Source organism: Erigeron canadensis, chromosome 1 (assembly GCF_010389155.1).
Source record: "Erigeron canadensis isolate Cc75 chromosome 1, C_canadensis_v1, whole genome shotgun sequence".
NCBI classification, from domain to species: domain Eukaryota; kingdom Viridiplantae; phylum Streptophyta; class Magnoliopsida; order Asterales; family Asteraceae; genus Erigeron; species Erigeron canadensis.
The window spans coordinates 53856636-53869704 of NC_057761.1; the positions used below are offsets into that span (position 1 = coordinate 53856636).

General features: G+C 32.6%; 1 protein-coding gene across 2 annotated transcripts; it reads right to left on the reverse strand.

The window, feature by feature from the left end:
• Positions 1 to 150: 150 nt before the first annotated feature.
• LOC122610296 (ras-related protein RABC2a-like) lies at positions 151 to 4560 on the reverse strand. Of its 2 annotated transcripts, XM_043783292.1 has the most exons (7): positions 4460 to 4560; positions 4092 to 4336; positions 3033 to 3101; positions 2706 to 2771; positions 1878 to 1999; positions 1599 to 1727; positions 151 to 624 (listed from the first exon to the last, which is right to left on the reverse strand). In XM_043783292.1, the coding sequence occupies exons 2-7, from the start codon at positions 4219 to 4221 to the stop codon at positions 520 to 522; spliced, it is 621 nt and encodes a 206-aa protein (XP_043639227.1). In that variant the 5' UTR covers positions 4222 to 4336; positions 4460 to 4560; the 3' UTR covers positions 151 to 519. The 2 variants fall into 2 exon arrangements, with proteins under 2 accessions (XP_043639227.1, XP_043639232.1); XM_043783297.1 differs by lacking the exon at positions 4460 to 4560 and having other exon boundaries at positions 4092 to 4383.
• Positions 4561 to 13069: the final 8509 nt, after the last annotated feature.

The following is a 13069-nucleotide window of genomic DNA, read 5'->3' on the forward strand; positions in this document are numbered from 1 at the left end:
CCGAAACAGGACTAAAATATTGGCTCGAGGACCATCTAAAGGAAGGATTGCATTTTCCAATGTGTTAGGACACTCACAGCTCCAGGGACCGGTTTGGACCGGTCCTTGCGCATTCAATATCACCAAATTACCAATACGAGAAACAATAAATCCCATCAAATCTGTATCTCAAATCACTTGTTATTGTTTGAAAATTTCACAAAACATCACCAATGTGAGTACCAAGCTATTTACATATCATAGCTACATGACAAAATAATCACTACCTGTTTTCTTACAATTACACCAACTTGTTTTTTCCCGACAAGAGCAAGCGCGGGTGCATATTTAAAGGCAAACAACTTTACACGAGGAGGCAGATATTTTCTTTTTCCAGTTTTTATTTTGAGATTTACCATAGGGATAACTCAAGCACAACCCTAATTACAGAAGATATCATAGATTTACATCATGAGAGTTTTCAAGAAGCTACCAACTCAGGCTCCATGGCTGGAACCATAAAGCATATAAAGGAGCATCTTATGAGCAACAGCCACCATTGCCCTGGTGCTCTGGTTTATGCTTCAATATATTTCTTTTCACCATTGTAGACCCTTCTTCCAGAAGACTCGGAACCTCCATTATCTGTAGTATGAGATGAAATCAGTGAGAATCATGTGTCCTGTATGAGACCAGAGGTGGGACTTCTGATCCATTTACTTACAACTAAGGTTAATTTAACTTGTGTTTTGTCTCTAGGCAGTCAAACATGAGAATTAAAAAAATATTAAGAGCCCCCTCTTGTCGCAAAATAGTAAATTAGGTTCGGTTAGAGAAACAACACTTAAAAGTAAAGACAACAAAACGAATCGAAACTTCAGGAAATTGCGTTTATTTCAAAATATCTCCTACTCCTACATCATGTTGTAGAAGTACTTTTTGATTACTGTTAAGATGATGATCGCATGTGATACATGATTATGAGATCATTTTTGGACAGGGTGTGTTAAAGTCAATTCTACCCAACCTGTTGTCACCCTTGATCCATCCATTTTCCACCTTTTATAGTGGGACCTCATTGATGAGGAAATCAAGTTTTTAAAAGAATGTAACATTCTTTGACACAAATACAGACAAGAGCATGATTTGTAACATTGACAGAACTGGAAAACCAAACTCACATCGGTACCATAAATATCCGATAGAGTCTGAATTTCTAAATGTATTACTCCAGTTTCATGTATTAAAAGCTACTGGATATTATAGAAACCAGTTTGTACCGGCTGGGTTTGGCCCAGTCCACAATCACAATCGATTTAGTTTTCTTCAACTTTTTTCAAACATACATTGTTTAATGTTTACAGTTTTGACCTATTAAACCCCTGCCATTTACTTTACGATCAGCTTTCGGACTGAACTGGTTCCAAACAGGACAGGCATCAAATAGGTTTACATGGTGGTTCAAGATTCCATTATTCTTCATTTTCCAGTTCCTGTTTGGTCCAGCCTCTTCCCAATGATTACTCCTAAGTTGATTTGTTCATGAAATCTGCTCTGATCCCATATTCAAGTAAAGGCCGATCACAAAAAAATTATGTAGTTATAAGTTCTGTATTTACCTTTAATGCAAGTTCTTCGAAACATTGATGTACTTTTTCTTGATTTTTAGCACTACATTCAAGAAACAAACAGCCAAGCTCTTTTGCAAGGGCAGCACCTTCTTCTCTGCTCACAAATCTTTCAGAATCCTGAAATAGGACTTGCACAAAACTAAAAAATGGTATAGACAAATTTCACCTAAAGTACACATGTCCTATGTATTTTGCGTATAAGAAGAAATTGGAAGCATGGAAGCAGGTTCACAAGTATAAAACATTACAATAGAATGTACAGCTTACTTTGTCAACTTTATTCCCAACAAGCATCTTGACACAGTCTTGGTTAGTGGAGTAAAGATCCACTTCTTTAGCCCATATTTCCGACAAGTTCGTGAAGGTTTCTCTCCTTGTAACATCATACACTGCAAAACATGTAAAGTTAAATATGTCATTGGAAAACCACAAAATCAAATGATAAATATCACTGATTAGCATACACGCTACATTATGTAATTCTTGGATATGTTGGGTACATGATTGTTCTTCAACCATTAAAAATGTGTTCCATGAAGGATTTGAAACTGGTAGGATTTTGAAAGAATAAAGCCATACAATTATTTCAAAACTAGATATTAGTTGCAGTGCAATAGTAAATGTCGTGAGCTTTTTTCTGTCCATATGATGTGCATAGCTGAAGTCCACTAATGCTTCAAAGATTTGCATTCTTAATACTAATGCAGTGAAATATGTGTCTGCACATTATACAATTGCTGCTGATTATGGTTAAAGGTTTTGAGGTGGTAAAAGATCAGTTTGGGTACGGCAGATGACATTAAAGTTCTTCTGTCTTTGAGGGGCTTCAGCGATTCGGTAAATTTTTAAGTTTTGTAATGCAGTTTCTTTCAACTCTAAACTTCCTCAGAAAGATATTCTTATTGATGATGTTCAATGCTTTCTTTCTTGTGAATGACTATTGGAAGTCAGAAACTTAAGTATAATTGGGTCGACTGGGTGTCCAACCAGTATATGGCATGTTCATTAATAAAGTAAATGCTAGGTTCCTCGATAAAATATTCGGTTCAAAAAAACATAATATTTCAATTTAAATAAAAAATAGCGATTGTGTACCAAGAATGATCCCTTGGGTCCCTCTGTAATAGGAGCTTGTCAATGTCCTGAATCTCTCCTGCCCGGCTGCAAAAAACATCGTCACATATAAGTGACATGTAATAGTAAATTGCTAGGTACGGCATTAGCAATATTTAGCCAAGCCGCCACGCAATATATACTAATCATTCTGTTCCTAAAATTTCACTTACCTGATTCGATTCTTGTCTGAGGAAAATTTGGGAAATGACACATAAAGCATGAAAGTATATAGAAATGACCAATACAAATATCTAGAATCAACCCCTTAGAATAAAACTGAGAAATATAATTGTTGCTAATACATACCTGTGTCCCAAATTGTAAGTTTTAATCTTTTCCCACCAACTATAAACTGCTTGATTTTGAAGTCAACACCTGCTCAAAAATGAAGAATAAGATAAATAGAAACTAAAACCCATGAGAGAGTTACATACAAACGATTGAGGTTACATATTATTACTTTTCATTGAGCTTGGATCAAGTGGCTAACACCCTTGCCTCTGAAGACAGAGATCATGGGTTCGATCCTTACTTCATGCAAGGTCGGGGTACCTCTACTAATTTTAGGTAGAGCCTGGAAGGAGCCTCTCTATCTTAGATACGGGTAAGGTTTTCTACATCTTAGCCTCCCCAAAAAACCGTCGAAGACGGTATTGGGACCGTCGAAAACGGTCTTGGGAGTTAATATTTATCGATTATCATGTCAAATCCCTCCTCCAAATCCCCCATAGAGGGTCCCAGGTGGCCATTTGATGTAAGACCAAGCAGTTTCCCTTTTTGACTATGAATGTGAATTACACATGTTTACAAAGCTTTTTATATGAACACAAACATTACATTATCAACAGGCATTGCGAGAGCATAGGCAGATCAGATCAATTCTTACTTACCATATCTTGAATATATACAACCTGTCACTTTTTTTAAGCAGCATAACAACTTATCACATTTTGCTATAGTGTCTTCGCGACTTTAGAACTGGCTTTTGTTATATCAAACTTTCAATTTTGAACTATATCTAATGTAGCCTCTCCTATCTAGTAAACCGATGGTGCCTAGTCAGTCTTGACGACTTCGCAACTTATTAGTCAGCAAAGGTCACCACCACGGCACCACCAGACACATACAATAACTAATAGATTTTCTAAGTAGCGTAGATACACACAATTTTGCAAACATAGAATATATCACTACTTAAAATCAGATACACTTAAAAATACATTCATATTCTGAATATATATATATATGTATATGTATATATGTATACACAGACACATTATTTTGTCAACATAAAATGAATTCTTTGGAAGATTAAAATGGTGATGTAAATTGAATACAGAATTCCGATCAGTAAGTAAAAGTTACCGATAGTAGGAGGTAGATCATCGACGGAATTAGAAATAAAAGTGACGAGAAGACTGCTTTTACCGACGCCTGAATCTCCGATGAGTAAGATCTTAAATGACAGATCATACTGACCAACCGACGTACTCATTTTACCAACTCAACTCAATTCGATATACGTATAGCTGTCTCCGTTCGTATATCTGTGTGTATATATATATATATATATATCTGAACGGCAGCTGAGAAATCAGGCAGACTGTTTGCTGTAAAAAAGTGTGAATAAATTAGTAACTGAATGGCAGAGAGTAAACATGAGTTCCTAAAATGATGGAATCTATCTAGAGAGAGAATTTAGAGAGAGAGAGAGAGGGAGGATACATACATACCTGAAAGATGATGAGATGTTACTTTCTGTAATGAGAGAGAGAGAGAGAAAGAGAAAGTGAGATGCGAATCAAGTCACCAGCTGCACGTTTCGGTTTTTTAAGTATCCGTTCAACATATTTTCTACTTCCTGTTTTATTCATTTCAGATAGTGGCGTTGGTGGGTTTTTCCCTAAAAAGTATTACTAAAATTTTGATGTAATTTAAATTTAAATTTTAAATTTCATAAACTTCAATATATATGACTGAAAATGATTCGACGACTGCCGCTTTAAGTTGTTCAAAAAATTTATATTATTTATTTATTGATGAAATATTTAAAATTAGAAATGAATGATCAACTTTATTTCTATTTATTAGTAAGAATAATATAATAAAATCAATATATTTTAAAAATTAAGACATAAGTCGTATGTTATATATAAAGAGATATCGTAATATCGCGGCGGTGACTGGTGGTAATGGTGACTGTTTATGGCGGCGTCATTGGGTTATATATGTGATTGATGTAAATGTGGTAATGAAAATATATTAAAAAAATGGTTGATGGTGTAAAGTAGTTCACTAAAAAAATGATAATATCTCATATAAAAAATATAATTTTTAACATGAGAAATTTAGAATTATTATAAAGTAATGTAGATAATAATAAATATTTAACTAGATCATTTTGTTATTTTGCTTGGAGTTATATCTTTCAATAAATTTGATAGCTAGCTTTATTTTAAAACTTGTTTCCTATTTGTGTAAAAGATTTAAAAATGAACTAAGTTTTGAAAATGACAATAGTGTCAGTTACTCAGTTATAGTAAAAAAAATTTCTGAAAAGTTATTCAGTTATAATTTATTACATGCATAAACGGTATTTTTTGTCTTATCAATAAACTAATTTTTTATTATTAATTTTTAACAATGAAACGTCTTTACTAATGGATTTTTATGACTATCATTATCATAATCTAAATATTTTGTTCTTTCATAATTTTATGGTCATGATTTATTATATTTGTAGCTGGTTCATTATTTTATGTAAAATTATGATCATGATTGGTATATGTGTTTAGGATCAATTTTGTTAAAACGTTGTTGAAAAAAAAAAAAACTCATAAATAACAAGAAGATTTTCCCATTAAATAACAACTATCATTTACTAGGACAATGCCTCAAATTGTAGCCCCTACTCGCCAAGTTTATTTTATTTCTCCTCTTCTGCCCCCTACCAATTACCATCTTCACCTTAGGCAGTTAGTCGACAAGTCGGGATAGTTTTTTGTTTTGTATCCAATTTTCTATATTAATTTACACTTTGACTATTGTATAAAGATCTTAAGTGTAGTGTTAAAATCTAGATTTTGATAATATGAATATTTTAATATATATATATATATATATATATATATATATATGGTAGAGATCTTAAAAAATATCTTAAAGAGCCTAAGTAGTGGTCATCTTTGATTACGAGCCTAAGTAGTGGCCATAGTTCATGTGGGACATAGCTCATGTGTAGCATTGATATTGTTTATTGAGATTGTAATCATTTGCTTATATGGATCCATGTAATACGTTGGTACAAAGGTGAGTATTATAGATATGGCACGACGGTGCCATAGTCTATATGCAATAGACCTTTGTGCATTGCCCTCCTTCGTGTGTATAAACGTATGCAAGATTATTCACTAAGCTTTGCTTACTTTTAATTAGAAATAGAAGATTTATTTTTGATTTTTTTAAGGTTTTATTTTTTTATTTCACTTTTTTTTTTAATTAACTCATTTTTAAGAAGAGTTAAAAATTAAAAAAAAAAATTCTTATATGAGTTGGTGAGCTATACATATAAGAGTACGGTACAGGTTTCGCCTTTAAAATATTAATAAGGGGTAGCCGGTAAGAGTGATAAGTCATAGGAGATGATAAATTATAGGAAGTGATTGGTAATTGGGTAATCTATTGAACGGGTCCGCCCTTAGCCATCAGAGTTTCGTCATAAATTGACAGACTTCACCTATGGCTTACGGGTTATGTCCTTTTAAAAAAAATATCTTAATTTTTTTTAATTAGTTAATTATAGAGAATGAAAAAAGTGAAAAAAAATCAAAAAACAAACATTCTTTCTCTTCTTTTCTTAAGATACATTCTCTTTTGATATTTATCATAAATATATATATATATATATACACACACACACTAACAGAGTACCCGCGCATAACAGCGAGTTGATATGTCGTGGTTAAATGTTATTTGTGACGATATATATTAGTTGTGAAGTAAATATGTTCATATAGCTTTTAGTAGTTTATCAATCCTCTCATGATATATTATATATAATAATATTATACGTCTTAGGAAGGAGAAATTTGAGAGTGATGTGTAAGTGTCACTGAGATGTGTGGATAAGAATGTAAGAGAATGAATTCCTTAGATTAAATATTATCTTTTTGTTTCTTTCAAAAGCATGTAAAATGACTGAATTGTTTTTTCTATCGTATAAGAATGAATGGTTTAGATTTATCATATTAAAGAGGGATGTCTCAGATCTTGTGTTAATTTAAAAATTGAGAGTCTTAAATTTTTAGATGAGGAGTAGTTGAAATGCTATATGTATAAGTATAAATATTAATTAATTTTTATTACCCGTACAATATATAAACTAGTTATTTATAATCGTATATATTTTACTATATACATGGATACTGTGTTTGTGTTAAAAGAACTTTTTGAGGGATCGCTTTCATCTCTGGTTTCATCACTGACAATTATGTGTGATATGGTGGTTAGAAGTTTTATTTCATCATCACAAGAAATCTCGAGATACCCAGTTAGACAAATATATTTGAGTAAAAGCACTTATTACTTTTGGGTAACCAGAAATGTGAAACCATATAAATAACATATTACGGAATGTGTTTTGGTTGGATGTTCATTTAAACTTTATCCCGTCTTCATATGTTAACATCACCATATTCTTTTGTTCGTGAAATAAATTGATATTATAAATTGATTTTCACTTCTATTAAGGTTGACTAAAAGTCATGCCAATCATGATATATCATATGTACGTCTCTTTGACTTACCTTACTATATTACTAGTCAAATAGTTGGAAAGTTCAGGGATATGCAAATTGATATGGTAATTACTTGCTTTTGAAGTCTTAGAAAAAGTTACGACGGTAACATCTAACCTTAAGCAATTATCTTAACCTTTACATTGTTATCTATCGTAAAATTACACCCATTGAATACTCTACTCTTTATATATAAAAAGATGTCGTCTCGTCTGCAGACAAAATAATTGAAACAAATAAGGTGTATTTATTGGTTTTTCTTAACACGGAAAAGATCAAACATAATAAAAAGTGTTCAACAACAAGAAAAGAAAAATAAAGAGAGTGAGCTAGCTAAAGCATGGGTAGGATGAATATGATTGATCGACCGGGTGGGCAAAGGCAAACCCCACAATTAAGTCGAGGCGGAAAGGAGAGCTTCTGAAATGATAGTTATTATTATGGCATGTTCATGTACGTAGGCCTCGCTATTCTCTTAAATATTAAATGCCGTCGATCATTTACCGAATACGGGGCTCCATTTTATTTTGGACTTTATTACCTCGTGGACCAACCCATTCAGGTTGGATTTTTCCTTTTGTATTTGTAAAGTTGGATGAAAAGCAGGTTTTATCTTTTTCTTAGATATAATATAAAAATAAAATATGGTATATTGTGTACTATACATGGTCGCAATATTTTATTGCGAAAATGAACAAACACGATTTCAAGAATTTATCCATTATTACCAATCACATATCTATATCTCTATATCTATAATCTATATCTTCTATATCTATACTACTATGTAAAGCTAGCAAACTACCCTTTTTCTTTAAGTAATTAAGGTTAAGTCACTAAATAAACAATGTACTTTCTCTCATTTACATGGTTATCCATTGAACTGGATTATTGATGTGTATCACCCATTTACTTTTTAATTTTTTACATGGTTGACCAACTGCTGACCTGATGACATGCTATAACAGGTTAATTTCTATTTACATGGTTGCCCACTGAACTAGATGACTAATGTACTTTCCCTCATTTACATGGTTGCTCATTAAACTGAATTATTAATATACACCACCCACATACTTTTCTAACTTTTACATGGTTGACCAAATGTCGACCTGATGACTTAAAATAACAAGTTAATCTCTATTTTTATTTTTATTTTTTCAGAAATTTATTAATTGTTGCTTCATCCTCTTTATCAATTTTTCATAAAAATTTGCAATATAAAAGCAACAATTGAAATCAGTGGATAGAAATAGAGGAGATTATTATTAACTATTGTTTGGATTGAGATTTTCAGATCTAAGATCATGGGGTATCAAGATCGTAACTACTATTCATGGCTAAACTTTGTACTTCAGGATCATAAATATGAATAATGAGAAAGATCCTAAAACGTGCTTACAATCATAAGATATGTTCAAATAGTTGACATATGGTCAGGATATTAAGATATGGGTCAAGATCCGAAATATGTCCAGGATCTTGGGCTCTGAGATTACTAACGGTTATTTATTCTATCTAAGAAATATAGAAACGTGTAAAAGTGTTTTCTTGCCCCCAAAGTCGGAGTTAGTTGTTGGAAAATGTGTAGAAATGGTCCTTTAACGTTCAAGAGCCAAGTCTTCAAGTCAAGAGAAGAATCTGCCAAGATCCCGGAATTTTAGGATAGTTAGTTGTACTTTTTCCCTATAAAAGGGGCAAGTGATCAATAGGTTGATTAATTCGGTTTTCCACAGAAAAATACACACATCTTCTCTCTAAAACTCCAATAAATCTCTGTAAACACTCAGAGTTCGTTCACACCAACATTCAACCACAAATTCACTACTTAGAACGATCACTTGTGCCCTCGTATTGTAATTAACATTAAATTATAATAATAAAACAACAAGGAAGGAGCAATTGCTTCATCCCGAGGTTTTTATGTCGGCAATCCAGATGGATTAAGGGCTTTTCCTCGTAAAAATGCTCTGTGTTCATGCTCTTTACTTTTTATTTGTCTTAGTTTGCATTTATGAAACGTTTTTTAGTAGTTTATTAACTCTTTTTGCAAAATATTTAGCTTGTGCATGTATTTAATTCTTTGTGAAAAGTTTACCTTAAACTTACTGAGTTTTTGACATTAAAACACTTTACTTGTTTCCATTTTATGCATTAAAATCAAATTTCACAAGAGTTATTGCCAGAAAATCTTTTATTTAGGGATCATAATCTAGATCTTGAGTCTTTTTGTAACACCCCAAAGATTTTAAGGTAAAAGAAATTAACCCCTTTTTATAGTTTTGACATTAAATTAATTTCCTAGTATTTTATTTTTGGTTATGGGGTTAATTTAGTTGAAACTTTAGCGGATAGCGGGTAAAATGCCCACAAAATTAGAAGTGGGTCGTGGCACCCCCAAAATGTGCCAGCCATCCAATTTTGTTTGGTACTATCTTCCACTCACTCTTTTCTTTTCACCTCCATTTTCTTCATGCAAGATTCATCTTATTCCTTCAAAAAAATCAAAGCAATTCTCTCTTTAATTCAATAATAGAAATCATCTTAACCATCACCATCAAATAATCTTTATTCAAGAATTAAAAGTTAGGGTTTGTGGGTTGTGGTGGTGGCTGAAAATTTAAGAGGAAAAAGGGGAAGAAATTGTGAATTGAAAACCCTAATCTATTGTCTTCCATTGTTGAGGTATTGATTTCCCCTAATTTAGTTTTTATCTTTCCTTTGAAACTAGGGTTCATGGATGAACCAAATTGGGGGTTTTTGCTAGAATGTGATTTATGGATGAATTTTTCTCAATTCCTTAGTTAACCTAGTTGTCATTGAGTTATATGATGTGTTTGATTATGAAATTGATAAGTTCATGTGATAATTTGAGTTTTTGAGAAAAGATGAGTTTTTTCTAGTTATTGAAATAATGATGAAAATGGTAGAATGAGCTACCTAGTGTTATTGTAAGAATGAAAGTAACTCAATGACAAATGGGTTGGGTTTTGGGTTTAGAAAGGCTATGATTTAGTATGACTAGGTTGAGCTAGTCAAGTTGTGAATGTAAGCTTATACATTTTATGATATGATCATAGATTGAAGCTTGTTGTGCATAATCGTTTAGCTTTATTTTTCCAAGTTGCGAAGGAGGTGAGTATATTTGCATACCTTTATGTTTATGTTGGATCAATTGACCATATCATGTTGAAGCCTTTTGTCCATGGTGGTTTTGACCATTTCATGTTGAAGTTTGTAAATCCATGTGTGGTAATTGATGTGGCATGAGCTCATGTGGGGCATTGTGATTATGAGGCCTAAGAACCTCTGGGGCCTAAGAATCCCGATAGATATGATTGTTTAGCTTATATGGATCCATATATGTGTTGTTAGTGTACAAGGTGAATATGTAAATGTGACATGACGATGCCATAGGTTACATGTAAAAGCCCTTGTACTTTGCCCTCCTTCGTATCCGTAAATGTATGCAAGTATATTCACTAAGCCTTTGCTTATATTTTAGTTGTTTACCCTTTTATAGGTAGTTCCGGAAGGAGGAACTGGTATTGTTAATTGAAAAGAGTTGATTTGAGCTCGAAGTTGGATTTAGCAAGTTCTTGAAGGTAATTAGGTCATTTGGGGATGAATGACGATCTTTTGGTAGATGCTTAGAAGTCTCATACCTTTTGGCTCTTGGTACATTGTATGTTGATGGTCATACTTTTATTAAACTTGTGTCTATGATCAGGTGTAAAGTTTTCAATCAATTATGAAGTTGCATTTTTGGTTGAAACGATGACAAAATGGGTAAATGACCCGTTTGATGGTATCCATGATTTGTGAACATGTTGATGATGTAAATTTGTTTAAATTGTGTCTTTATGTGTCTTGAAAATCTTAAGAATGTGTTTTATGAAGTTCATCTTGATATGGGAAGGTTGCAATTTGGTTTAAGTGTTAAAATGGTTTTGGTTTGCTGATCAGGTAGCCCACTGCGGCGTAAATCTGGTTTTGGTTTGCAATTTGGTTTAAGTGTTAAAATGGTTTTGGAAGATTGCCACGGAAACAAATCTGGTTTACTCCCACTGCGGCGTAGTGGGGGATGTGTTAAACCCACTACGCCTCAATCTTTGGCCGAGGATTCCCACTGCGGCGCAGTGGGGATATAAAAAAAAAATTGTATTTTCGGTTTATCGAATCTGGTCTTTTCACCTTTTGCTTTAATCTTCGTTGTTTTTATCATATCTTCTTTAAAAAGTCTTTTTAAGGTCTTTGTTAGAGGTTTTCTGATCAAAACTCTTTTCGTACTATTTCATTAGCAAAATCCTTTCTTTATTTAAAGATCCTAGCTTTAATTTTCAGTACTATAGCTTTATCTTCAACAGTTTTCTTAATTACTCGAAGTATTTTTATCTCAAAGACTTTCTCAAACTTCTTTTTAGATAAAACTCTTAGTTTTAGTTATTATTGTTAAGAAAACTTTCCTTTTAATTGAAGATCCTTGAACACCTAACCTCACTTACAAATCTTCGGTTCTTGAGTTATCTAAAATCATTTCTAAAGTTATCTTAGATAATTTTTGACCGAAACAACTATATTATAATATTATATAATAATCGTACAATCATATAGTAGATATGTTTATATTTTTAATAATATCATAATAATATAATTGTACTAGCAATATAAATCAGTCTATGATCTTTAACCTTGGAAGCTTTAACAACCCAACAATCAACTCAATCTGTTATGACCTGTACTTTAGGATTTCACTTTTCCTTTTGATCAATAATAACCCACCTGAAAATATTTTAAAGTCCAGTATCACTCAAATTTTTGAACTGGCGACCCAGTATGACCCAGTTTATAGACGTTTGGGTCAATTTGAAACGAAAGAACATGGTTGCCGGAATTTTCATCTAGAAAATTGATGAAGATGATGAAGATAATTTCTGGAAAAATAAAAAGTATATATAGAGTTTAACCTGTTATTGTAGGTCATCAGGTCAACATTTTGGTCAACCAAGTAAAACATAGAAAAGTATGTTGGTGATATATACTAATAATCCAATTCAAGGGGCAACCATGTAAATGAGACAAAATACATTAGTCATCCAGTTCAATGAGCAACCATGTAAATAGAGATTAACCTGTTATAGCAGGTCATTAAGTCAGCAGTTGGTCAACCATGTAAAAAAATGAAAAGTATATGGGTGATACACATCAATAATCCAGTTCAATGGACAACCATGTAAATGAGGGAAAATACATTATTCATCCAGTGACTTAACCCAAGTAATTAAGACTTTGAAATGACCATATTAGCCCTCTTCTTTATTCACTAATTTAAACATTTTCACCTATATACCTATAATACCCTTAATAAAATAACTTACAACATAAATCCTCTAACCTTTAAATAGTCATATTAACCCTTCTCACATCAATTAATTTACAATCACTACCATGCCACCGCCTCCGCTGCACATCGGCGCCACCACTGCTGTCGTTGCCATACCGTCTTCGCTACTACCATCACCGTTGCATTGCGCAAGCATCCGTCTA

Excerpts from the sequence above, each read along its gene's own strand:
- LOC122610296 (XM_043783292.1), bottom strand. The coding sequence starts at position 4,221 with ATGAGTACGTCGGTTGGTCAGTATGATCTGTCATTTAAGATCTTACTC. Across the intron at positions 3,102-4,091 it reads TGATCTACCTCCTACTATCG|GTGTTGACTTCAAAATCAAG; the intron begins GTAACTTTTACT and ends ATTTTTGAGCAG. Across the intron at positions 2,000-2,705 it reads GACCCAAGGGATCATTCTTG|TGTATGATGTTACAAGGAGA; the intron begins GTACACAATCGC and ends CATGTTTTGCAG.